General features: G+C 39.2%; 1 protein-coding gene across 2 annotated transcripts; it reads left to right on the top strand.

Annotated features, from left to right (window-relative positions):
- Window positions 1-1,678: 1,678 nt before the first annotated feature.
- cylda (cylindromatosis (turban tumor syndrome), a) lies at window positions 1,679-23,712 on the top strand. Of its 2 annotated transcripts, XM_024296250.2 has the most exons (17): window positions 1,679-2,032; window positions 3,982-4,525; window positions 6,478-6,789; window positions 8,685-8,790; window positions 9,390-9,491; window positions 11,385-11,501; window positions 16,086-16,477; window positions 18,138-18,303; window positions 18,380-18,521; window positions 18,600-18,722; window positions 18,855-18,946; window positions 19,020-19,086; window positions 20,627-20,759; window positions 20,883-20,991; window positions 21,095-21,213; window positions 21,507-21,723; window positions 21,841-23,712. In XM_024296250.2, exons 2-17 carry the CDS (start codon window positions 4,034-4,036, stop codon window positions 22,023-22,025), a joined length of 2,874 nt encoding a protein of 957 aa, XP_024152018.1. In that variant the 5' UTR covers window positions 1,679-2,032; window positions 3,982-4,033; the 3' UTR covers window positions 22,026-23,712. The 2 variants fall into 2 exon arrangements, with proteins under 2 accessions (XP_024152018.1, XP_024152019.1); XM_024296251.2 differs by lacking the exon at window positions 11,385-11,501.
- The last annotated feature ends 655 nt before the right edge of the window (window positions 23,713-24,367 follow it).

The raw sequence follows: 24,367 nt of genomic DNA, 5'->3' as shown, positions 1-24,367 counted from the left end.
TTCTTTGCAAATTATGGTGGAAAATAAGTATTTAGCAGTGGCGGGCCGTGCATTTCACACCTAGGCCTTCAGTAGTGCTCCATCTGAATCAATCCAACCCTCATTAACTATTTTATGGCAATAAAACTTCTACTGCAGGTACAGCTGCCACACACACACCAAAAGCATAAAAAATAACCTGAGAAAATTTCAATATTATGTAGGGAGATAGCAACATTTTACTCACCAAAAATCCAGATTATTTAAACACAAAATACATCCTTTCTCCTCAAGAAGATTTCAATCACTCTGTCGTGCAGAATCCGTGCGTTTCGCAGATGGAAAGTGTTCCGTGGTTGTGATAAGCTGGAAAATGTTCTGGTATTCCTGAAGCCTCTTGTGGTCGAGGAGGGAGACAAACATCAGTTTTTGTGATCTTGAAATCTGATCTGTGTCTGGAAAATAATATTGTCGGTAGTGCGCGCGAGGATTTTGCGCTGCACGCGCCCGTGGTGGGTTCAGGGGCCTCGTAGATTTCCTCGTATCAGCTTCTCTCCGGCTCAACGGAGTCACGGAACTCCTTTACCCGTGCCAGACAAAACTGTGCCACAACTTTACCCAGACATTCATTTTCCACCAAAAATCAGACGATGAGACGCTTTCCACTGGCAAAATCTTCAAACCTGACACGCCGCTCCTCGGCACCTGTGTCCGTCACATAACGCAGAACCAGAGCGAGCTGCGAGCTATCCAATCAAGGCTCGTGAAAATGATGACGTTTCCGTGTGCCAGCTAGCTGGCCTTGCAATGGTCTACTCCAGATCTGATTGGTTGACGCAACAGTTTGGTCGACAATTATTTTATGCTACAGGGCCCGCAAAACTGATTGTGAAGGCCTTCAGGCAGATTTCTTTGACCCTGGCAACAAATGGTGCTGCAATGTGATTGGTTAATGCTTAAATAGGAAAATACACGTCTGGAAGCAGCGCAACCAGGGAGACAGCAATGAAAGGACGAAGACAGAGCATTTGGAATTATAGAATACGTATTCACGGAAATAAATAATAATTAATATCAGTCTGTGATTCAGATATTTTTTAGGCCAGCAGACAAGGCCTTGCAGGCCCTGACGGCCCGCCACTGGTATTTAGTCACCTAAAAAAAAGCAAGATTTCTGGCTCTCACAGACCTGTAACTTCTCCTGTAAGAGGACCCTCTGTCCTCCGCTCATTACCTGTATTGATGGCACCTCTTCAAACTTGTTATCTACATAGAAAACACCTGTCCACAACCTCAAAACAGTCACACTCCAAACTCCACAACAGCCAAGGCCAAAGAGCTGTCTATGGACAACAAAGTATTGAGTTGAACTTTTGCTATGACCAACTATTTATTATCTACCATGATTTACACAAATGATTCAATATATACTTAAAATCATTAAAGTTTTCATATTCATAATGGGATAGCGACACAATCATTACCTTTGTAAAATGGCGAACGCTCACAAAACCAGAGGTTTCCTGCGTCCAATCTAGATTTCTAGCTCTATGGAACTGCTGTACACCTCAACCTAACATGGTGTTCTGCGAGCAGTGGGAAACCCCCTCCTTCTGGAACTCGAGAATGGACAGGAAAACTAACCAATCAACGCACGAGTTTGGAATGCAGAACCAATGTCTGAAAGGGAGCGCAAACTACGTCACCCGTTAACTGTAGCGAGGTCGGCTCCTGTAAATAATAAATCTCACATATGCAGCCGTACACCGCCTTATTCTTACGTGTTTTTGAAACGCCAAAACTATTTCTTTAAATGTTATTTGTGCACTTTAGTGAGGAGCAGTGGCCTGCCTGCCAGCTGGCTCCTAAACAGTTGGCTAGGCGACTTTAGCCTGATATTTAGCTAGTCCGGACGCTACCATTACCTAGCTATTGAGCTAATCAGAGGTTATTACAGGAATATACATCGTCTATTGGCGTCCCTGTGTACTAAGGATGGAAGTATGAAATGACAGCCTTTTTTGGCCAATAGGTGACTCGACACACATAAAAGGTAAGATATAAATTTGCTGTGGTAGTCAAGGAAAAACGACTGTTGTGTTTTCCCTCTCAAAGGGGGCCGTTGCAGTTTGTCTGTTAAAATACAGCTGTTTTAGCCACTAAAAAAATATGCATATCTACTAATATCACAGCTTTTAAGTGTTTATATTTACAATTTCACAAAAAAGTCAACGAATTAAGGCAATGCTCGTTTGTGTAATAACACACCACCTTGCAGAGATTTAGCAGTGGTAGCCCAGTTCAAATTGGGTGATTGTTTTGGGACAGGTGTCGTTTGTGTTCTCATCAACAAGACGAGGTATCAACATCAGGGACTGTAAGACAAACGACGGATGTGAAAGCAGTGCGATCTCTGTTGAGCGTACCGGGTGACCAAACGATAAGGTGTGTTCGGGGAAACCCAGCAGACCGGCGTTTGTCCTGTCTGTCACCTGCAGGCTGCGTATAACACTATTTATAGTTCATTCAAATCAGTAGATCTGACTTAAAACAGATGGATTCCACGCAGGTGATGCTTTAAAGAAGCTTCATACTAAATGTCATATGTGTGGTAATATGTTTTACTGACATGCTATAATGAGACTACAGAATGTGTTCATTTTTAACTACTAATTTACTACTTGTAATGTATTTGCTGTAATTATTGGCTCCTGTCACAGCAGAGGAAACTTGACTCTAACCAAGTTGCATACCTTCATACTTTAGTCTGATTTCTGAAAGTGAAACAGGACAAAAATGTGCCACAGGCTATCATGTAGCAGACTGAATGGTTTTTGTTAAGTAAAGCATGCCTAGAGCTGCACGGTAATTAGTCTAGTCTTATTTTCCCTTTTAAATACCTCTCCAACTCTTTTGTTTTCTATTGTGAAATGAATCCCAGTGGTCTTTTAATTGATGACTATGTAGTTTTTTTATGCCAAAATCAAAAATCTTGTGTTGTGTTGTAAGACATTTTCTGCAGAGCAGCAGGAGCTCATTGGAAATTCACCTCTGATTTGAAGGTGGGACTGTTGGAGCAGAAGTTAGCTGCTCTAATTTTACCATCAGTTCTTTGTTTACATGTTTTCCCTCTAGATTACAGCACCTCGCAAGCAATATTATACAGTTATCAAGACAAAATCAAATAGCTTTTGTCCTTTTTGCCTCTGGGTTGTGTGCAGGAATGTTGGCGCATAAGCAACCCTTCTTAGATATTAGGGCTGCCACGATCAGTCGACTAATCGATGACTAATCGACTATTAAAATAGTCGACGACTAATTTAATAGTACTGTACTGTATATTATATTGAGTCAGAATCTAGAAAAGTTAAAGTTACGAGCGTTCAGCACCAAAAAATGCACTTTATTCATTATTTGAGTCAGTGACACCACAACTTTATCTTTTTGAAAAACAGTGTCTTGTTTCAGATGCCAACCTCATTAGAGAGATAAGGAATTTAATTTCCATCAAACTCATTTTGACAGGTGGCCTTAGACCCTATATACCCTTTATATATAAAATCGATTGATAATTGACTATTAAAATAATCGTTTGTGGCAGCCCTAGTAAATATTCCATCATTATAACCACAGGTTTTTGTCTCCCCATGATCCATCATGTTAAATATGCATAAATGCAGTTTTAAACTTAATTTATGTCCTCCATTATTAGAAAAATGCTACAAGAACATGTTAAAAACACACCAAAAACATGATTTTCTTTGGAGTGGGTCTTTACAAGAAATTCCTGCAGTTGTTTAAAAGCATTCATTCTACTTTCTGTCTTTCATTGTTTTTTGCTTAGCTTCCTTTAAAATAATATATAGACTAATATTTTTAACTTTTTAAAATAAAATAATCTTATCAATAGCTCTATCAGAGTTGTTAGTCTCAGTGCTTTCTCTTCACATGCCCATCAAATGATCAAATCCTGAACATGTCTTTTTTCTTTATTTATTTAAGGCCCCCCGGTCAAGCTCGCCTTGGCACTGGTCCTGCTGCTTACCATGCAGCCATGAGCTCTGCCCTGTGGAACCAGGATAGGTCTGGTGGGGGCTTCAGGGAAGACTGGCGCTTCTACATGGTCATAAAAGAATGTACTGTGGAGAAGCCTGCACAGAAGACCCTGAGGATCCCCCGTGGTAGCCTGGGCCAGGCCTGTCAGGAGCGTAACAGCCTGGGACGAACTCTCCCTCCATGCAAGGGCAAGAAAAGCCTCCGCATCCTGGACCAGACCAACGTGGTCCTCAGCCTGGATGAGCGGGATGTGTTGGAGCTGGAGGAGAAGCTGGCTGAGCTGCTGTTCCCCATTACCAACTGCGAGGAGCGGTACGCCCTGCTGTGCGACGAGTCGCGCCTGCAGCGGGTACGTGACATCGATTGTGGTTCCAAGGTGCGTGTCCAGCTGCGGTCAGGGGATGAGCCTCTGCCAGGGGTGGTTCGCTTCAAAGGCTCACTGCTGCCAGACAGAGCCCTGTCGGGAATCTGGTTTGGAGTGGAACTACTGGTAAGATATTTTCTATTATCTGTCAAAAGTTTTGTATTTTGTAATTGCTTGCTTTGCACTTTTATTCTGTTTTGAACAACTGATGCACTGCTACTGGATTAATAACCTTGTGAAGCTTTTTTTTTTTTTTTAATTCTTCAAAGTCTGAGCTTTAAAGATTTACAGCATTTTGTTTGCATCTTTTTTTGCGTGGATTTGGTTGTAAATTAGTGCTTTCCATGCAAACTGATTTAAACCTAAATTGAAATGTGGGATGTACAGTACATGACAAAAGACAACATATAAATTGATTTGCATGAGCTTTAAGTCAGTGTTTCCCTAAGCCTGGTTGTCCGGGCACCAACTGTCCGGCATGGTTTCTATCCGATCTGGCTTTAATGACTGCAATCATTGTCGAATCTCTACAAAATTCAAAGGAGTCCGATTGGATCAGGTGTGTTTGAACAGAGTAGAATGGAACACATGCAGGAGTGGGTCGGGTTGGAGAAATCGCTGTAACAAGTGGGAACAAATCCTCATACATAAACATTGCCATAAAGAGTTTATTGTTTACTTTGTCTTCTCTATGTATTTGTTTTGAAATAATGTAATTTCAGACTTCTGACTTATTCACAGAGTATTGAGATCTAAAAAAAGGAGAAAAGCCGATTTATAATTCAATGTTTTTGCAGGAAATCAAGTTTAATAAATCACAAAATGGCCTTTGAAAGAAACTGACAGTTATTGTGAAAGGAAACAAAAAACAAGTAAATTCTCTGTGAAAAAAAACCAATTTGAATGAATCAGAAAGTGACAGCTTTTGAATTATAATACATGTATCACATTCGCTATCGCTCAAAAAGAAGACTTCCTCTTTCCTTCATTCAGAGGCAGGTTTTCTCCGTCCCGATCTCAGGACTTCCTGTCCCACATACTTCGCATGATTTTGTGCTCCGACACACCAAACTCGGTTCATCTGATTGTGATCCATTGTCATTTTAAAATACCCTGGAGCAAGGAAACACTTAAAAAGGAACTGAAATGGACAACACTGGGCTGTAAAAGTTTAATTTGTTTACAGCTTTTAGGATGTTTTTTCTATGAAGCTTCAAGTTTGCGTTGCTTTTGCTCAGATTTTCTTTTAATTTTGTCACTTTTTAATTCATGTCAGTATGACTTGAAGTGGTTCTCAGCTCCCATCCTCCAGAGTGGATTAATGTAGCAAAAACATCCAAACTTGGTTAATTTTGAATGATCTGATTCGATTCATTGACCAAAAATGGATCCAACCAGTGTGACTCAGAGATAAATACCTGGACACTGAACTGTGCAGATGAAGCTTTCCAGATTCCTTGTATTTCTTGCCAGATGATCAAGTGTAAATTAAATATGTGTACGTACAAACAAACAAGTAAACTAGAATCAATGGCAAATTCATAAATGTTTTAGTTTCACAAAGGTCAGCTCACTGTTGTTTTTCCACATCAAAATAGTGCACACACTGTGGTCACATGTTTGTCTTTGCTAAATTCAAAGTGTTTTCCACACATTGGACTGTAATGATTGCTTGATCATTTTTTTGCTGCATCACGTGTGTATTGTCTGCTGTGATGGCACTGGGAAAGTTAAATAAAAAAACTGTGCCTCAATTCAAATTGTATTTTCCAATATTAATTATCAATTTTGAATCGATTTCTTTTCAATGGTAGAGGGCAATTCGATTACCAAGTTGCCTCAGACAGATTAATCTAGTTGGATTGCAGGAATATAAATCGATTCATTGATTAGGTCGCTGTGATCGATCACACAGCTGCAGGATGTTGACTTCCTCCTGTTAAAGGATGCTGAGCAAGCAGCAAACCTACCTGCCCTCTTAACTATGACAGAAGTTGCCCATCTCTCCTCCTCATGGTCTTCCTCCCATTCTGGAACCATCAGTGTTGATCTTCTCTTCACGACTCCTCCCGTCTTAGGAGGAGGGTCGAGGCCAGGGCTTCACGGAGGGCTCCTACCAGGGTCGCCAGCTTTTTCGCTGCGAGGAAGAGTGCGGCGTGTTTGTGGCTCTGGACAAGCTTGAACTCTGGGAGGACGATGACGATGAAACAGTGGGGGAGCTGGAGGTGGATCACCTCAGCCTGGTGGAAGACGATCAGGACTTTCCTCCTCTGGAGATTAACTCCAGGGTTGTGGTGCAGACCAGAGAGGGACCAGAGAGGGGCACCATCATTTTTTGTGGCCTGCTACCCAGCAATGAGAGCTTAGGATACTATGTAGGAGTTGACATGGTAAGTACATTCTTTAAAATATATTCTAAAATGATATTTTATCCACTACTACATAACTAAACAGGTGTAGGAAACAAGTTAAATTATACTTTCAATTAGGACTGAGACAAACAATTATTTTATCAACTAGTCACCCATTATTTATTCCGATTTGTAGTCTAATCCGGTCATGCGCAAAGTGAATGTAAAGCATGCATGTTAACCACCATTAGCTTTAAACTAACTAAAAATAAAGACAATTAAGATGATAGTTTAATACATTTTCATTGAAACGTGCAGCCTCTGTCCTTTATTAGTTTCTGGTATTAAAACAAGATTGAATCGAATGAGGTTGGCATCTGAAAAAAGGAGAACATTTGTCATAAAAGATAAAGTTTTGATCTCACTGTTTCAAATATAACTAGAAAAGTTGCATCACCTGCGATAATACTAATGTGAATGCTTTTTGCTGAAAGTATTCGCATTAATTGCTGAATGGATTTGCTGAAAATGCAAAAGCTATTTACAAAATGTTAAATTTGCTAAAAGACTGGAAATTTTGTGAAAAAAACTATGAAAAACTGCTTAACTTGAGCTAAATTTCTGAAAGATTTTTAGTAAAATTGCTTAAAAATCCCTAATACATGTCAATTTTGAAAAATATTTAGTGTGTTGTTTAAGCATAAGCTCAAGTCCAAATTTGCCCAGAAAACCTCAGTAGATACCAAATAAGCCAAAAAATCTAGCTCGTTGCTTAAATACTAGCTAAACTCCAAAATAGCTTAAAATTCCTCAGTAAACTAAATTAGTCAAAAATGTTAGCCTGTTGCTAAAATAGAAGCTAAACTCTAAATTACTCTTTAAAAACCCCAGTAGATAACAAATAGCCACAAATCTTAGCATATTGCTAAAATATCAGGTAAACTTCACTTTTTTGGAAAATTACTATAAAAGATGAAAACAGGAAATAAACATATTTAAAGGCTTGATGCTAATATACTTAAAATTTAGAAATTTGAAGACTTTTTCATTCATTTCTTATGGGGTATATTTTGCTCAGTATTTCAAAAACTATAAAGGTTTATGAATACCAAAAATACAATGAACTCACATATTTGCACTTGAATACTCTTTTATTTTTAACTTTATTTCCTGATATTTGCATCATCACATTTCTCAGATTTATAGAAAGTCCTGCTAAAGCCTTTGGATTTCTAAATGGTTTCTTCAGTTCTGGTTGTATATTAGCTTTAAACTATTATTTGTGTATTTTGAGATGTTAAAATGTATCTGGTCATCAGAGAAAAAAGGATGAAATTGTTTGGCGTTTCTGCCGTTTGTCTTTTTAAGGAGGACTTTTGGGAGGTTGATGAAAAGCATCTTGCTCTGGCAGTAGCTGGTATCTATGGCTACTGTTGTCAGGAGGCAGTGGGTATTCTAGTCATAGTGAGATTGAAACACATAACTGAGGCATTTGACTGCTGATTGTTAGCAGCACCAGCAGCAGCTGCAGGAGCCCACTCAGTGCATCTGAGCCTCCCACACAAAAGCAAGTCAGTCACGCGGGGAGTGAGGTAAAGACTTAGTGCTGTATGACCCAACTGCATGGCAAAAGGCCAGCGGCAGCAGCTGAGGAGAGCCCACTGCTCTTCCGCACTCGCCTCCCAGTCTCGCCCTTGTGGTGCTCGTCTCAAGCTCATCTTGAATGGTTCTTCTGGAGAAAAGTACTGGAATCCAAGCTGAGGAGGAAGAGTTCTTAAGGAAAAGGTGGAGCTTTGGAGGAAGCATCGTTTCTTTAGGTTGGAGATTATCATAGCATTGGATCATAATAATAGGAGTAAGCATCTGAAAATGCAAGGGAAAGTGACACCTGTGGCTCTTCTTCAGTAAGTTTGTTATGTCCCCAACACTTCCAGGATAATCCTATCGGGGACTGGGATGGTATGTTTCACGGGAAGCTGTTGTGTAACTTTGCCAGTTTGGAACACACTCGACTTGTCCCCATCTGTGACGTAATGCCAGGTGAGTCACCAGAAATCTCTGCTACTTTTTTTTTTAAATTTAATTTTGTAAAAACCTTCCTGTTTGGAAGCAGCTCGGAGCTCTTTTGGAGCAGTCCGAGTTTGTGTTTTGCTTGCAGCCGGGACAGAGAGCCTTTTGTAGTGATGGCTCACTTGTTTTGAAAGTCAAGTGAGATACTCTGGCCCTTTGTTTTCCCACTGTGACACTGGTGTGTTTGTGTTCTGCTGACCTCTAAGATATGCATACAATTATTTTGTAAATATATTGTTTGTTAGAGGATTTGCACAAGGCCTGCTTCTAAAAAGAACACACTTGTGGACATAAGCCTCTTTCAAGTCTTTCTTAGCTATTCAGTATTGCTGCTATTTGATTTACTTAAATTACATTTAGTTTTTTTTAGGGAGAGGCTATTAATTTGCTTTAAATCAAGTAAAATCATCTTTTTATTTTGTTTTGTGTGATTTTTTTTTTATGATAATAATTGGGAAAAGAAGACATGTGTTTACAATCTTCTCAGAATAAAACATTGAAATGAACATGGCTTCATATGAATAATGCTGAAGCTTAACCTGCTGGAATGTGGTTGTGTTTGTGTGCAGAATATTCCATGCAGGACCAAAGGCTGCCGAGGCACAGTTTTGCCCTCGGAGGCACCAACAGTGACAAGTCATCCTCTGGCCCCAACAAACCAAATAAAAAAGGTACTGCACTGCAGTGTAAAGCATCTAAAGGTTATTGCCTCATCCGTGGGTTAATTCACATTAATGATGATGGAGCTGCATCCGGTTTATTGTGAACATAACTTGACATGCAATTTATCAAACACAACCTCTCCGCTCTTCAGCTAACAAAGACTTCAGATGCTACATGGACTATAAAGGCACAAGATAATCAAAGACTCCAGTAGTTGTACTACAGCTTGACTTTATGTGAAATTTATATGAAAACTTCAGTATGTTACAGTGATGTAAAGACCCACTCCAATAATGTTTTTAGCTATTTTGATGATAATTAATGATGATTTTCATTTTTAGCCAAAGTAAAAACCTGTGTCATTTTTAGGGGTGTAATGGATCACAAAACTTACGGTTCAAATCGTGTCACGGTTCGAATCAATTTTTTGACCAGTAAAAAGTAAAGAAAAATAAAAATACAGGAAAAAAACAAGATAAAAGCATAAAATTGCTTCTTTGAAAAGCTTTAAAGTACTTCAAAGCTTAAATACACACTCACATGCTTGAACTTTGACAAACAAAATGTAAAAACATGTTGTTTCTGATTACATTTACATGTCTGGAGACCAAATCTACAAAAACTGAGAGAAAAGAATGCTTAATATGCAATTTTTCCTTTGCCCCTAACCGCCACCCCTCAATGTCCAAATTAAAACTTTAATGAAAAAGTTAAAATTAAACTTTTTTATTTTTTGGTATTAATTGCAGTATTGAAACTAACTGTGGAAACATTTAAATATTTCAAATAATTATCATTATCCATGGTACGTGTGAGGATGATTTATTCAGTTCTTCAAAGTAAATAAACCTGATATTTCAGTATCTGTGTCCTTCACGACGAGTTTAAGAAAAGTTTTTGATGGAAGCTCCTCCCCCTTCAATTTAACAGACTTTTCGACTTTTGATGATGTTAAAACATAGCCGGTGTACCGTACATGAATTTGACGCAAATTGCATTCGGTGTGGACAGACAATTCATTTCAATAATGCGCGAGGCATGGAGCTGCAGGAGGAGGGGGGTGATCCGCAGTACACGTGTGGGCCGAACCGGGGCTACTGGTCCGTACGGATTATCCGTGATCCGTTACACCACTAGTCGTTTTATAGGACATAGTTTCTGCACAGCAGCAGGAGGTCCTTAGAAATTCACCTCTGAATTGTGGGCAGGACCGTTGAACAAAGCAAACCCGCCTGCCCAGTTACCCATAACTGAGAGCTACCTGTCCTCCCGCTAGCTTACAGCCCCTCACAACCTTAACAAACCATTAGTGGTGCAGCAAAAATGGCGAGCAATATCGGAGCTGTGCGACCCAACATTTTTGAGCCAGCTCAAACAAGGAAAACAAAGACGTACCTGGATCTATTTGTCTGCAAGTAGATGCATTGGAATAAGTAGACTATATGTAGTATGTAGGAGACTATTTTCTGTCAAAAATATGCTCTTTTTCAAAGGGTACTTTTTCATCTATTCCTTATTCAGTTATTTGATTAAAGAAATAATGCAGTTTTAAGTTTTATTTTCTTCTTATATGTCCTCCATCATCAGAAAAATGCTACAAGAACATCTCAAAAACACAATTTTAATCGGAGTGGGTCTTTAATACTTTAGTCAGCATCAGTCACCTTAAAGCATTTTAGTTTTTCTACATTTTTTTATTATTTTTTTAATATTTAAAATGGAACAAACTACTGTTTTTTCCCTATTAAATCCCATTTGTTTTAGCATTTAGTGGTACTGATCACAAAATATTTTATGCTGACACAATCATCCATTTCAAACTTCCAGTAACTTGTGCGCCTGCACTAAACACTCAAATCATGTTTTGTTGTATGTTTCTTGTTTACGTTTGTTACTTGCAGGATTAAGTCATCAAACTGGAAGTAGAAGCAAGTCTGAATTTTACTATACTTTAAATGGCAGCTCTCTTGACCCGCCATCCCAGTCCAAATCCAAAAGCACATGGTACATTGATGAAGGTAAAACCTCATGGGATGTCAACCATCTTAAAGGCAAGCTCCTGTTCACAACAAGCTACAGATCAAACTCTTCCATTAAGGCACGCTGTGTTAGGTGTGGTCCTTTTGTCCTTCATTAACAAAAAGAAATATAGTGTAACCTAGTGTAGTTAGTGAACATTGAGGAACGTTTAAGAAGCAATTTGATTTATTTGATCATGTTTACAGACAACAAATGACTTCAAAGAAAATTATAACCTTAAAAAAAGACTATTATACACTATATTGCCAAAAGTATTACTTATCTGGGTTCATATATGCTGATGAGCTTAAGTGACCATAGAAGCTGGTCAAGTTTTCCCACACCAGACTGGCTCATCTATGTCTACTGGTGGTTTTGGGGCAGGGAGTTATCCAAAATCAATCCCACACCATCATCCTCCTTCCACCAATTTCCACAGAGAACTGCTTTTTTCTTTGGCAGCCGTTAAACCCAGACTCATGCATCAGATAACCCGGATCTAGAAAAGGGCTTCATCACTTTAGAGAACGTGTCTCCACTTCTCTGGAGTTCGTTCTTGAGATAATGTGAAGGCCACAGGAAGTTTTATGCTCCGCAGTGTTTGATTCTGCAGGAATTGGATGAAAATCCAAATTAGTCCCACTTTGTTATGTTGCCACCAGTTATTGGCAGTGGAATATTTACCATGGTTTAGATCTGTCTTTGCACAGTAAAACATCTTCGTCTGAATTCCCACCCTAATCCCTAACTACTAAAAAAAAACTATATAGTGCTGGACTATAAAATGCCCTGGAATTTAAAAGCAATTCGGACACCATGCTCTCTATTTTCTTTCATTTTTTCTGAACCCTGGATATGATGTCACCGATTTCACAAAGTGAAAATCGAATCAATAAGAACATTTTACGACGTCTGTTTGTGACTCCACTGTGTTCTGATGATGAAAATGTGACTGGTTTATTAAAAAAAAGATATTTAAACACATTTTTATTTCGCAAAAAATGTTGGACCGCAATACATTGTGGTCTATATTCACTAATGTAGTGAGCATCAATACATGCTAGTTTTTCGCAAAGACTTCTGGGAGACTTCTAGGGCTCTCGATTTTAGAATAAGTAGATTGAGACAGGACTACAAATGGCAAATGGTCGATATAGTGAGTAGTGAAGGAATTTGGACATAGTCTAGAATTCTTTTACAAATGAGGTAGAAGTAGGTTGTGTCTGGATTCCTTCACTACTTTGTGCACAATATAGTGCTTTTCATGTGTTATATGTAGGATGTCTGAATCTACAATTCCAATATCCAATGCCGTAGAAATTTCCCACAAGTCTCTGCAAAAAAGAAGTGTGCGTCGATGATCACTAGATTGGCAAATATAGACCACATTTCATTGTGTTTCGACATTTTTTTGTGTGCTCTATATAGTTTTTTAGTAGTTCTGTAGGTTGAGGTGATTATTTTAAAAAACATCTGTGACCATGGAAGTGATATAAACACATGAATTTAGTTATTTGGAATGGATCATGGATTACTTTTGGCAATATAGTGTTTGTTGTGATTTTATTAATTTATTTATTTAAACCATAATGGATAATTTAGGAATACAACCGACCTAAAACGTTGAACAAAAAATGTTTAGAATTATAGAAGAGCTGCAGAGAATTTGGAAAAGCAAAGCAGGAAAAGGTTTAATATTTCAAGAGACCGTAGAAACTCATACTTGGTCCTTATAGAGCCCTTTGGTTATTGACAGGTTTCAGTAGCATCATCCCGTGTGGGCCTTAGACATGGTTACAGGATTCCCTGGTTGTAGTTTGTTACAGTAGCTTGCTAAAAAAAACAACTTTCCACCCTTCATCACCATTGTAGTATTTTTTTGTTGTTTTTTTTTCCTAAGGCATGGTATAACGGGTATAAGCTTTTAAAAATGCTCAACTCTTCAAAAACCAGCTTTGTGTTTCCTAAACTGCCTTCAGCAGGATCAGCAGATGTGGACTTCAGTTTGAATCTGAGCAGAGCATTGGTAAAAGCTTCAGATTTTGGTGTCACAATTAAGTTTCATTCACTCTGTGTTAACACTGGGGTGAGCACATGGTGGATTTATTCTTTTTTCAGTATAATGTGTTTGTGTCGTTGTCAGTCTTTGTATTTTTTGTGATGATGTTGCTTCAAAATCAACAGATTTGACCTGCAATAGCTGCAGACATACATGGACTTAATGACTGCTGGGTTATGGGTTTCCATTTTTCCAGAACAAAACACTGAAAGCATCATTTTGTTCTTTTTCTCTGTGGATTGGAGACATTACAGGGTCAGCCATAATTGCTGACGGGGTGTTTTACCAACTGCTTACTCATCCTGTGAATGTGCTCTCATTTTCATCATTTTCACAGTCTCTTTTCACATTTGGGGCTATTTTTAGTTCTGTTATGAAGTCAGCTGAAAATGATGGGTCATTGTTTTTTCTTGTCTAGTAAGGGACTGTGGAAGCTGTAAAAACTATGACTTTAGCAGTGAAAGTCTGGTTGACATTGGGGACAAATGACAACAATCAACCCAATAATTAAAGTCTGCATGGCTTAAAAATACAGGTGTTACAATTGTCCTTTTCAAATCCAGACATGAAATCAAAGTGAAATATTGTGGCTGGACCTTAAAATAGTTGCATGCTTCTCAATCATCCTACTGTGATCTAAACATAGATTAAACTCTTCATCCAAACTGTAATTCTGAAACTATTAAATGTCATGATTTGAAACTGAGTCTTCAAGGAAAAAACAAAGGTAAGATTTCCCTTTAATTTTATCTAGTTAGAAGCATGCAATACCAAAAAGAAACATATTTTGGCACAAGAAGATGTGCTGGATCATTTGATTTATTACGCACATTAAAAATACAGTATTTTTCGAAGAATAAGTCACAGTTTTTTGCATAGTTTTCCAGGGGTGTCACTTATACTTTAGAACAACTTATATATGTTTTTTTCTTCTTTTTTAAATATATTTTTTGTCTCCTGCAAACTTATACTTCAGAAAATACTGAAAACTGCATTAAAAAATACTAAATACAAAATAAATCAACAAAAACAGATTCTCTTATCTTTCTACTGAATTATTTTGAATTTTTTTTCATGTTTGTTCTTAGTGGCATGTCTTCAGACTTTTAAGGAACTGAATGAAGACGTTTTTAAGTTTGAGGAAGGAAACTAAAAGACTCAGAGCTCTCACTTTGAGTAAAAATAGTCTATTTAGGAAGGAACAGAAATGTATAGATGCATTGTTTAAGTCTGAACAGTTTCGGTTAAAAATTTTGTTCTGCAATGAAAAAAAAAATACTGCTTTTATACTTTCAGCCATATTGTGGCAAATGAAAAATGACTTTCTCTATTGGAAAAATGTAAGATTTATAAAGATGTTGTTGCTGGATCGTGAAGACTTCTCAGAAAATACTACCCTTACAAAACATTAACTAAATGAGGAGAGAGGTTTAAAAGGATTGTCTGCATGATCTTGAGTTTGACCCGTCGATTGGGGGGGGTTGACTAAAGGGTTTTAGACCTGAAGTTCAGCTGACGGCGTGGATGCACGTTCTCATATTGCATTTGCCATCTCAACATTTTCAGTTCACATCATAAACATTCAGGTTGGTCCATCCATCCATCCATCCATCCATCCGTCCTCTGAACCCGCTGAATCCCTTTTGGGGTCACTGGGTTGCTGGAGCCTGTCCTAGTTGTTGCTGGTTGAAGGTGGGGTTCACCCTGGACAGGTCGCCAGCCTGTAGCAGAACTATGGAGCCAAATCTGGGGCATATTAAATATTTGAAACCCAAATGAAAAAATGAGAAAGATATTTGTGTTTGGACAAAAAAAATGTAAAATGTTGAAAACTTTTTGCAATCCTACAATAAACATAATTGTTTTCAGCTTCAAATGTTCTGTTTTTTTAGGTTTCAAAACTCAAACTTTGAAGTTCAAAACGTTTTTCAGTTTCAGATCTTTTTTTTCCACTTTCAACTCTTCAAATCTAAAAATTTCAGTTTCAAAGCAAACAGAATTTTGGACACACGGTTTGTACCTGTTAAAACTCTGCTTTTTACACCCGTCTTAGGACAACTTCAGACTATGACAGTACAGACAATACAGCCATTTTCTGACCGTAATTACCACTGTTCTCAGAGTCAGTGAATGCATCGGGACTAAAGTTACCATCCTCATCGATTTTGATTGGTTCTTCATGTTAGCCCCGCCCAAACGCGCCACAATGGGGCCAAAAGTTTTAAAACTGAAATTTTACGATTCAAAAAATTAAAAAGGGTTGAAAAAGAAAAAAAAAAATTGTAATTGAAATTTTGAGTTTTAAAATCTTAAAAATTGAACATTTGAAGTTGAAAATAATTTAATTTATTTTAAAATAATACAAAGTTTGGTAAATTTTACATTTTTTTGGCCAAACACCAATATTTTCTTCAATTTGTTTTATTTGGGTTTCAAATATTTATGGCCCCAAAACAGCTCAATACAGGACCGGTTTGGTATAGACAGCCTCAAACTATCTGTATTTGTCATGACACTCTTGCAGTTGGAGAGGACCCTGCCAAGTCACTCACCGAGACCCCCCCTGACTTCAACCAGTCCTCCCCGCCCCCCAGAGCCCCACTTTCCTCTTCACTCTCCACCGATAACAAGTTCCACTCGCTGCCCTTCAGCCTGAACCGCAAGCCGGGGCCCGCCGACAGCATAAGCCCCGGTCCGCTCTCCCTCTCTGTCCAGTCAGTGATGGGAGAGCAGCCCGAACCCCCGACAGCTCCGGCCGCCCCGCCTTCTCCACGGCCTTCAACGCCTCCTCGAGGACAGCCCGGTCTGGAGGTGGGCTCTCTGGTGGAGGTGAAGGAGAACCCCCCTCTGTGTGGCGTGATCCGCTGGGTGGGTCTGCCCCCTGGTCTGCTGGAGCCCTTGGCGGGGCTGGAACTGGTAAAATATCTCAGAGCTTTAAACTAAGAAATTACACTTTGATATGTTTTATGTTGATGTTCTTTGATTTACAGTAACTTGTGAACCATTAATGCGATGGGTGTGGTTCCAGCAGATTCTAAAGGAGAAAAGTGGCGGACTCCGCCGCTTTTCTCCTTTAGAATCTGCTGGAACCACACCCATCGCGTTAACTGTTCACAAGTTATAGTATGTAAAGTGAGTTTAGCTTGAGATAATAAGCATAGACACTCTGTATCTTCAATATGGACCGAGCAAAGGGATGTTAGTATCTCCATATAACTTTCTGTGGAAGTTGAGGATTTTTGTCCTCCACCTTCTACCGAAACAGGCGCTCAAAGGGACCCGTGTCTCATTGATAGCATCTTAAGCTAATAAAGGCTAACATATTAAGCAAAGAATCCAGAGTGAATTCAATGCCAATTGCACTCAACCATTGTTGCCTAACATCCAAGTCCGCTTGAAAGTTGTATAAGCCAGTAGATTTTTGATAACTGCCTGCTAAAGCTAACACGATAATGACTGACGGTTACAGAATCATAGATGGCAGGTGATCTACCCGCCAGATCATTTTTAATTAGGATTGTGTATCTTTTCCTCTCACAATTTGATACACATCTCGATACGCTGTCGACAAATCGATAAAGGATTCAACTAGCTTTTTGGTGATAAGATACAGTCAGATTTTTTTAACCAAAAGCGCTAAAATCTAGATATTTCCTATTCATATGGCATTTAAAGCATGGCATTATTTTTTTGTTTGCATCACATGCACATTAAAGACGGTAGGAAAAAAAAAACAGAAAGAGAAGTTGCAGTATCTCAAAAATCAATAATTTAAATAACTGAAGGAGAAACAGAGTAAAACAGCCAGGCAACAAAACACTTAGCAAAGAAAACAGTATGATTTGATTTGTTTTTGCTAAAAAGCATACATGTTATTTTTATTTCCAGGTCTTGTTTGTTTTGTGCTCCGGCCTGTTCACATTTGAATAATTTTAACAGGTTATATTTAATGTAGATCAAAATCTTTTGAGTTGTTTACAAGTGTAACTTTTTCCTGTCTGTTTTTATTCATATACGGTTTTAGATTATAATTTCAGTTAATTTTAAATGGTCAAAAATCTGGCAAGGACCAACAGACAGCACTTTTAAAGCCCCATTATAGAGGTCAGCAGCCAAAAAAAGTTGATTTAGTGTTTGGTTACCCTCTAAGCATTGCCAATATAATTGACTTTATTTTAAAAAAAAGTCTCACATTTATGAAATTCCTGTTGTAGAATGAATATTTGTAGCTTTTGAGCTTTAGGGGAAGTTAGTGTTGCTGTTTCAAAGTCTGTGGTTTTGTAAAAACCCCAAACTCATGTTTTTTTTATCTTTGTATAGAGAAAAAATGGAACCTGTGGTTTGCAGGGGCTTTTGTTTTAGTTCAGAGGCTTCCTTCATACCCTGCTGGTTGCCTGGCAACGCTATGCAGATAGCATAAGTAGGACATAGGTGCTTAGACGAATTTCCCCATAAAGCTCGACTTTTCCTGTTTTTGCTGCACTCAAATCACATCTTTCTGTTTGTGGTTTTAAAGCAGGTTTAGCTAGAGGAACCCTGCAGTCATGCTGTCACACGATCTGAAACTTTCTTTCAGGAAGAAGAGTGCCCCGGCTGCACTGACGGCACCTTCAAAGGTACCCGGTATTTCACCTGCCCCCCTAAGAAAGCTCTGTTTGTCAAGCTCAAGTGCTGTCGGCCCGACTCCCGCTTCCCGTCCCTGCACCACTCCCCCAACCCCATAGAGCGATGCAACTCAATCGGTGAGTGGGACCAGCCTCCGTGGGCACAAGGAATGACTCGTCTTTGTGTTTATATTTTCACTGTGCGTCTTCGCAGCATTTGGAGGTTACCTGAGCGAGGTCGTTCACGAGAACACGCCTCCACGCACAGAAAACGATGGCCTGGATGTAATGGTGGGGAAAAAGAAGGGCATCCAGGGTCATTACAACTCCTGCTACCTAGATTCGACCCTCTTCTGGTCAGTGCGGTGGATTTGTTGGAAAGATCCTCGTTTGTCAGTGTTGGGATTTTGACGGCGGTGCTTTTGCGTCTGCAGTCTCTTCTCCTTCAGTTCGGTTTTGGACACGGTTCTACTGAGGCCACAATCAAAGACTGATGTGGAGTATTACAGGGAGACCCAGGAGCTGCTACGCACTGAGATAGTGAACCCCCTACGCATGTAAGACATGGTACATTCTGCTCTCTGAAGCAGCTCAGGCTAAACCACTACTTTGATAGGACAAAGGAAAAAGTGTTTTTATAAAAGCTTTCCTAAATCATTTTTCAGAACTTGTTCTTTTCTCGTTCCCAGACACGGTTATGTTTGTGCCACAAAAGTGATGAAGCTGAGGAGGATTCTAGAAAAAGTGGAGGCAGCTTCTGGATTTACCTCTGAAGAAAAAGGTGCTCGCTTTGAACCCCAGTTTCTGCATTGCAAATGAACATAAATGTAATTTAACCTTATTATGTCTTACAGATCCTGAAGAGTTCCTTAACATTCTTTTCCACCACATATTAAGAGTGGATCCACTGCTTAAGCTAAGGTAAAGATGAGTGTGTTTAACAAAAAAACACAAGGAAGTGTTGGACACTTTTCACACCGAAGAACTCTGCTGCTAAAGAAGCAGATGTCTGCTTGTGGTAAAACCTTGAGAAGAGACTTCAGTTATTTTTAATTTAGACTTTTTGAACTTCCCTTTAGCTGTTTAGTCATACTAAATATGTTTAGTTCATTAATGTCTGTATTTAAAAAGGATATTTAAGTAGACTCAAACATTTGTGTTTTTACTAGGGTTGTCTATGTTAACACTTTAACGCATGCGATTCATTTAAAAAAAATTAACATGTTCATATTTATTAAAGCTAATTAATCACATTTGATGAAACAGCCGTCTTCTGCCGATTCAGGCTTCCACAGTGTGCTTTAATTTCTGATAATGCACGCTTCGTCTGGCATTATCCCACTTTACCTTACAAAAGAAATAAATAGTCAATCCATTTTTAGTACTTTATTCTTATTTTATCAGTTCTTTCAATAACCACAACTACAAATGTAACTAAAATGAAGAAAGAAAAACATAGAAATTAATGTTGTCATTTGATTATTTATTTTGTGCAATTAATTAATCATGACCTGTAATTAATTAATCTATTTAATCTACCTTAATTGCTATTTTCATTTAAATTTGTGACATTGTTGCGCAGCAATAAATCAAAATACAATTAGAAAATGACTTTTATTATAAAAGACCTCCACACTTTTTCTTTTACATTACCAAGGAGTATTCTGTATCTGTTTTAAAGGCTCAATAAAAATACAAAAAAAAAATGAAATGAAGGTGACTAAGAAAGTATAACATGCTAATTAGTTTGTAAATAATTAATTGTGGAAAAACATGACAATTTCAAACCCTTTTAGAAATACTATTCAATGTTTCAAAGGAGCTGTAGTAAAAAGTTCCAGTCCTACTACATTTTTTTCTATTTAAAAATCATACCAAGTGGTCTTTTAATTACGATTACGCAGTTTTTAGCTAAAACCAAAAAGCCTTCGTCCTTTTTTTTAAGTCATATTTTCTGTAGAGCAGCAGGAGCTCATTAGGTGAGCAATATCAGCTATCCAGCTGTACAGGTTTGAGCTAAAATGGACACAGATGAGGAAAATGAAGATGTTAATGGATCTATTTGACTGCAAGAGGATACATCGATTTTTAGAGGAGAAGGGAGACTTTGACCCGTCCATGGCAGTTGCTGCATCACAAACCCAGGCTTTATCACATTTTAAATAAATATATACTTAGACAGTTTTAATCTTTTATTCTTTTGTATATGTTCTCCAAAAATGCTGCAAGAACATGTTAAAACACAATTTTTGCTGGTGTGGGTCTAATTCTAAAATGAGGAGAGGGAAAAATGTTTTACCAGGGAACATTAAAAGGAAAGGAGAAAACTTGAAGTAGTTGAATGAAATTATTTTGATTTTGTAACTGTCATTTTTGAATTTAAATATCTGATCTGGGGTCACAGTTGTGAAAGTGTGGGAGACAGTATGATAATAATGGATTGGTCTGATGATATTTCTAGATCAGCAGGCCAGAAGGTCCAGGACTGTTACTTTTACCAGATCTTCATGGACAAGAAGGACAAGGTTGGAGTTCCAACCATCCAGCAGCTTCTAGAATGGTCCTTCATCAACAGCGATCTCAAGTTTGCAGAGGTGATGAGCCTTAAAGAGAACCCGTTTATTCTGTCACATCCTCGTCTCCTTTGTGAACATGTGAGTGCTGTTGTGGTAAGGACTTCATGAACTGATGCTTTTGTCTTTTTCCATCTCGCCAAGGCTCCCTCCTGCCTTATCATCCAGATGCCCCGCTTTGGCAAGGACTTCAAAATGTTCAACAAGATTTTTCCTTCCTTAGAGTTGGACATCACGGATCTCCTTGAAGACAGTGAGTTCTTTTACGGTTTGATGTACAAGGGCTGACGGATGAGGTCATTTCTGCTCCTTCTGGGTTTTGAAGGCGATCAACGATGGTTTGTTTTGTTGTACAGCTCCCAGGGAATGTCGTATCTGTGGAGGCCTGGCGTTCTACGAGTGCAGAGACTGTTATGAAGATGGGGACATCACTGCTGGCAAGATTAAGCAGTTCTGTGAAAAGTGTAATACACAGGTAAACAGTAAGAGGGCGCTCTTACAGCAGCAGAAGTGGTCAAGTCAACGTTCCTCCATGTGGTGGTGCCAAATCCAAAGAAATAGCAGCCTCAGTGATGAGTAGTTTTAGGGAAATGGCTTTTCCCTGCACTGTTACACACGTCTCACAGTCAGTGATTGCATTAGAGTTGTGATTTCCCAACAGCGTGTTCCATAAAAACCCGTCGAGATGCTTTCGTCGTTTCCCCCTTACCTGACCACAGCAGCACATTACACGTGTAATCACACGTTTATCTGATCCTGCTGGTCTAGGTTCACCTCCACCCAAAGAGGAAAGCCCATCGACACGGCAAACTGTCCGTCCCCAAGGAGCTGCAAGAGGGCATGGGGCGTCAGGGCGGCTTTCCCCGCCAGAGGATGGAGCTGTTCGCTGTGCTATGCATCGAGACCAGTCACTACGTGGCCTTCGTCAAGTACGGCAACGCAGACTCCGCCTGGCTCTTCTTCGACAGTATGGCCGACCGTGACGGTGGGTTTCAAAGAAATGAAGTTTCTTCCACTTTTGAATTTATTTTATGTAGTTTCACTGCTTTTAAAGTCACTTTAAATGCATTTATAGTCAACTCTATTTCCTGTGTCTTTCCAGGGGGGCAGAATGGTTTCAACATCCCGCAGGTGTCTCCCTGCCCCGAGGTGGAGACGTACCTGAAAATGACTCCGGAAGAACTGCACACTCTCGACCCCAAGAGCATCCAGGGGCAGGCGCGCCGCCTGCTCTGCGACGCCTACATGTGCATGTACCAGAGTCCAACCATGAGCCTGTACAAGTAACACTCTGCTCCCTCCACCTTTTTACCCATCATCCCCCTCGCCACTCAGCCTCCATCTCCTCCCCCAGGCCAGGAGATTCAGAGAGACCAAAAAAAGAGCGAAAACTAATAGAAGAAGAGCCGCCTGCTATCGGGGTGGGGGCCACGGTCCACGAAAAAAAACCCTCCTAACCTCACCTCTCCTCCATGCCTTCTCGTTTTTGAAGGCTGGGAAGATGGAAAAGAGCGGGAGACGCCTATTTGCACTGTGCATTAGTTGAAGTGTTGTTTCTCTTCATGTAGTCCTATGTAGCTTTCTGGTGGAAGCTGAGCATCGCCGGGTGTTAACAAAACAAAAGGGGGATCGGCATTATGAGGATTCACTCCCTGTGTGGGGAGGCAGGAGACGTGCATCATGGGAGGACCTCGCTCACCTCATTTACCTTAAGAGAAAAAGGGAGACCTGTTATTCTTAATCACTCTTCATCGACGGGAGTTTCACATTAAGGAAGCGACATCGTGTGCAAACCTCCACGTGTTTGTGCTGTTAATCTGTAAAATTCTCTTTAAGTAGCATAGATATCTCCGGACCGTAACATCAACAATGTAGATGTCAACTAGCTGTGCAGTCGCATTTCTTCTACGTCTTCATCACGCTGCGTAAACGTCCTTACAGTGTGTGTTTTGCAGAACGAGGTGTGGCCATTGTAAAAGTCTCACATCAGCGTTTTTACTCCCTCACCTGTAAGTGTCCATCTCAGTCATGTCTGCCCCTCCCCTCCTGGACGGCTAGATAAAAAAGCATGACGAGAGACTTGTACAATGGCTTCTGCAGTCAACGCTGGAGCGCTCCGTGCATTCATAGGGTCAATGAGGTGAAAAACTGCAAAAGCCGTGTTTCTTTAAAGAGTGTGAGGAAATGCAGTGTCGTGCTCATTCTGTTAATGAGAAAATCTAAATTATGTTTTTCTGTTTACAAAGCCGTTTTTTTTTTCTTTTTTTTTTCTTTCTGCCTGTCCTGGCAGGACTGATTTCCAACAGAAGCAAGTATCGACCCTCCGCTGCCTTTTATCAAAGCGTGACAGTTTTTACAGCTTGGCGTCCGACAGCAAAACAGATCAAATATTATTTATTACGCTCTCATCATGTCACCGATTATACCAGTTCAATAATAGTGACAAAAACAGGGTCAGTGATACTGCTACGTTTGGGTATATCTTGTCCTTCACTGTATATTTAAGTGAGTATTAAACTTTATGTTGTCCTACAACAACTACTGAATGTTCCTGGAGACACAATGAAGAGGCACAAGGGGGGAGACCTTTGGGCATCAAATATATATTTACAAATACATGTGTATTTAAAGAGGTTTTATAGAAAAAAACGGAAATTTTGATTCCAGTTTGCCACAGTAAGAAATTGATCGGACGAAATTGTATTTATATACGCAAACACTTGAAGACTTGAGCAGAGCGGTGAAGGCGATTTCTAAACGACTGAAGGGTTTGGGCCGCTCGGCTCCACAGCTGCAGAACTTTTCCAGTGCCGCTGACCGGAGCACGAGTCCCCCAACGCAGAAGAGACTTGGTTTATGTTTTTTCTGTTGCATCTGTACAGTGTAGATGTATATGTAACGAATGGAACATTAATGTCAGTGATGTTCTTGTAAATGTTAACAAAATAAAGTTTGTTTTGAAGGGTGCACTTTATGTTTTGCATGGACGTTTATGAGTCCTTTCATGTGAGGAGTTGTCGATGACTTATCTGGAAAACATGGAAATATCATAGAAAGACAGCAGTAATGGTATAAAAAAATGAGTGATTCTGAAGAGAATTGTGCCGCAGAAACAGCAAAAACACATTTTTGATTCTAGTAAGCATCATAACCACTAAATAAAGCGTTCGATAACTTACAGATTTCTATTTTTGGCGGTATTCTAGCCGTAAAAGACGAACAAGAAACCTTTTGTTACATAATAAATAAAAAGGTTTTTCTTTTCTTAAGATGCTTCCTAAATTGAGTTTGTAGTGTGCTTAAAATCACAGATTTAATAATTTTTTTTTTTTTTACTTTTCATTTGTAATGAATTCATTAAAGCACCTTCCACGACCAGTCAAGGAGGCCAAAGTGGTGTACGCAAGAAAAATAAACATAGAACAGCGTGCAATAGTAAAATATAAAAAGCATAAAACCAATGAAGAGTTTGGCGACTGACGGTACGCCATGAACATTGGCGCCATCTTGCCATCCTTGTTAAGGCAGATGTCTCTGAAAGAAACGATTCACTTCTGCAGATTTCTGTTCTCAAAGTTTCAAATGCTTGAATAAGTTACGTTTGTGCACAAAAGAAGAAGCATTCATTT

Source organism: Oryzias melastigma, linkage group LG3 (assembly GCF_002922805.2).
Source record: "Oryzias melastigma strain HK-1 linkage group LG3, ASM292280v2, whole genome shotgun sequence".
Classification (NCBI taxonomy): Eukaryota; Metazoa; Chordata; class Actinopteri; order Beloniformes; family Adrianichthyidae; genus Oryzias; species Oryzias melastigma.
The sequence above is the reverse complement of the archived record's forward strand: the minus strand, read 5'-3'. Positions and strand labels throughout refer to the sequence as shown.

What these genes read in the sequence shown, in the direction of transcription:
- cylda (XM_024296250.2), top strand. Translation starts at nt 4,034, where the DNA reads ATGAGCTCTGCCCTGTGGAACCAGGATAGGTCTGGTGGGGGCTTCAGG. An exon ending in CATCTGTGACGTAATGCCAG is followed by an intron (nt 8,791 to 9,389) that starts GTGAGTCACCAG and finishes GTTTGTGTGCAG; the next exon opens with AATATTCCATGCAGGACCAA. An exon ending in GTGAAAAGTGTAATACACAG is followed by an intron (nt 21,214 to 21,506) that starts GTAAACAGTAAG and finishes CTGCTGGTCTAG; the next exon opens with GTTCACCTCCACCCAAAGAG.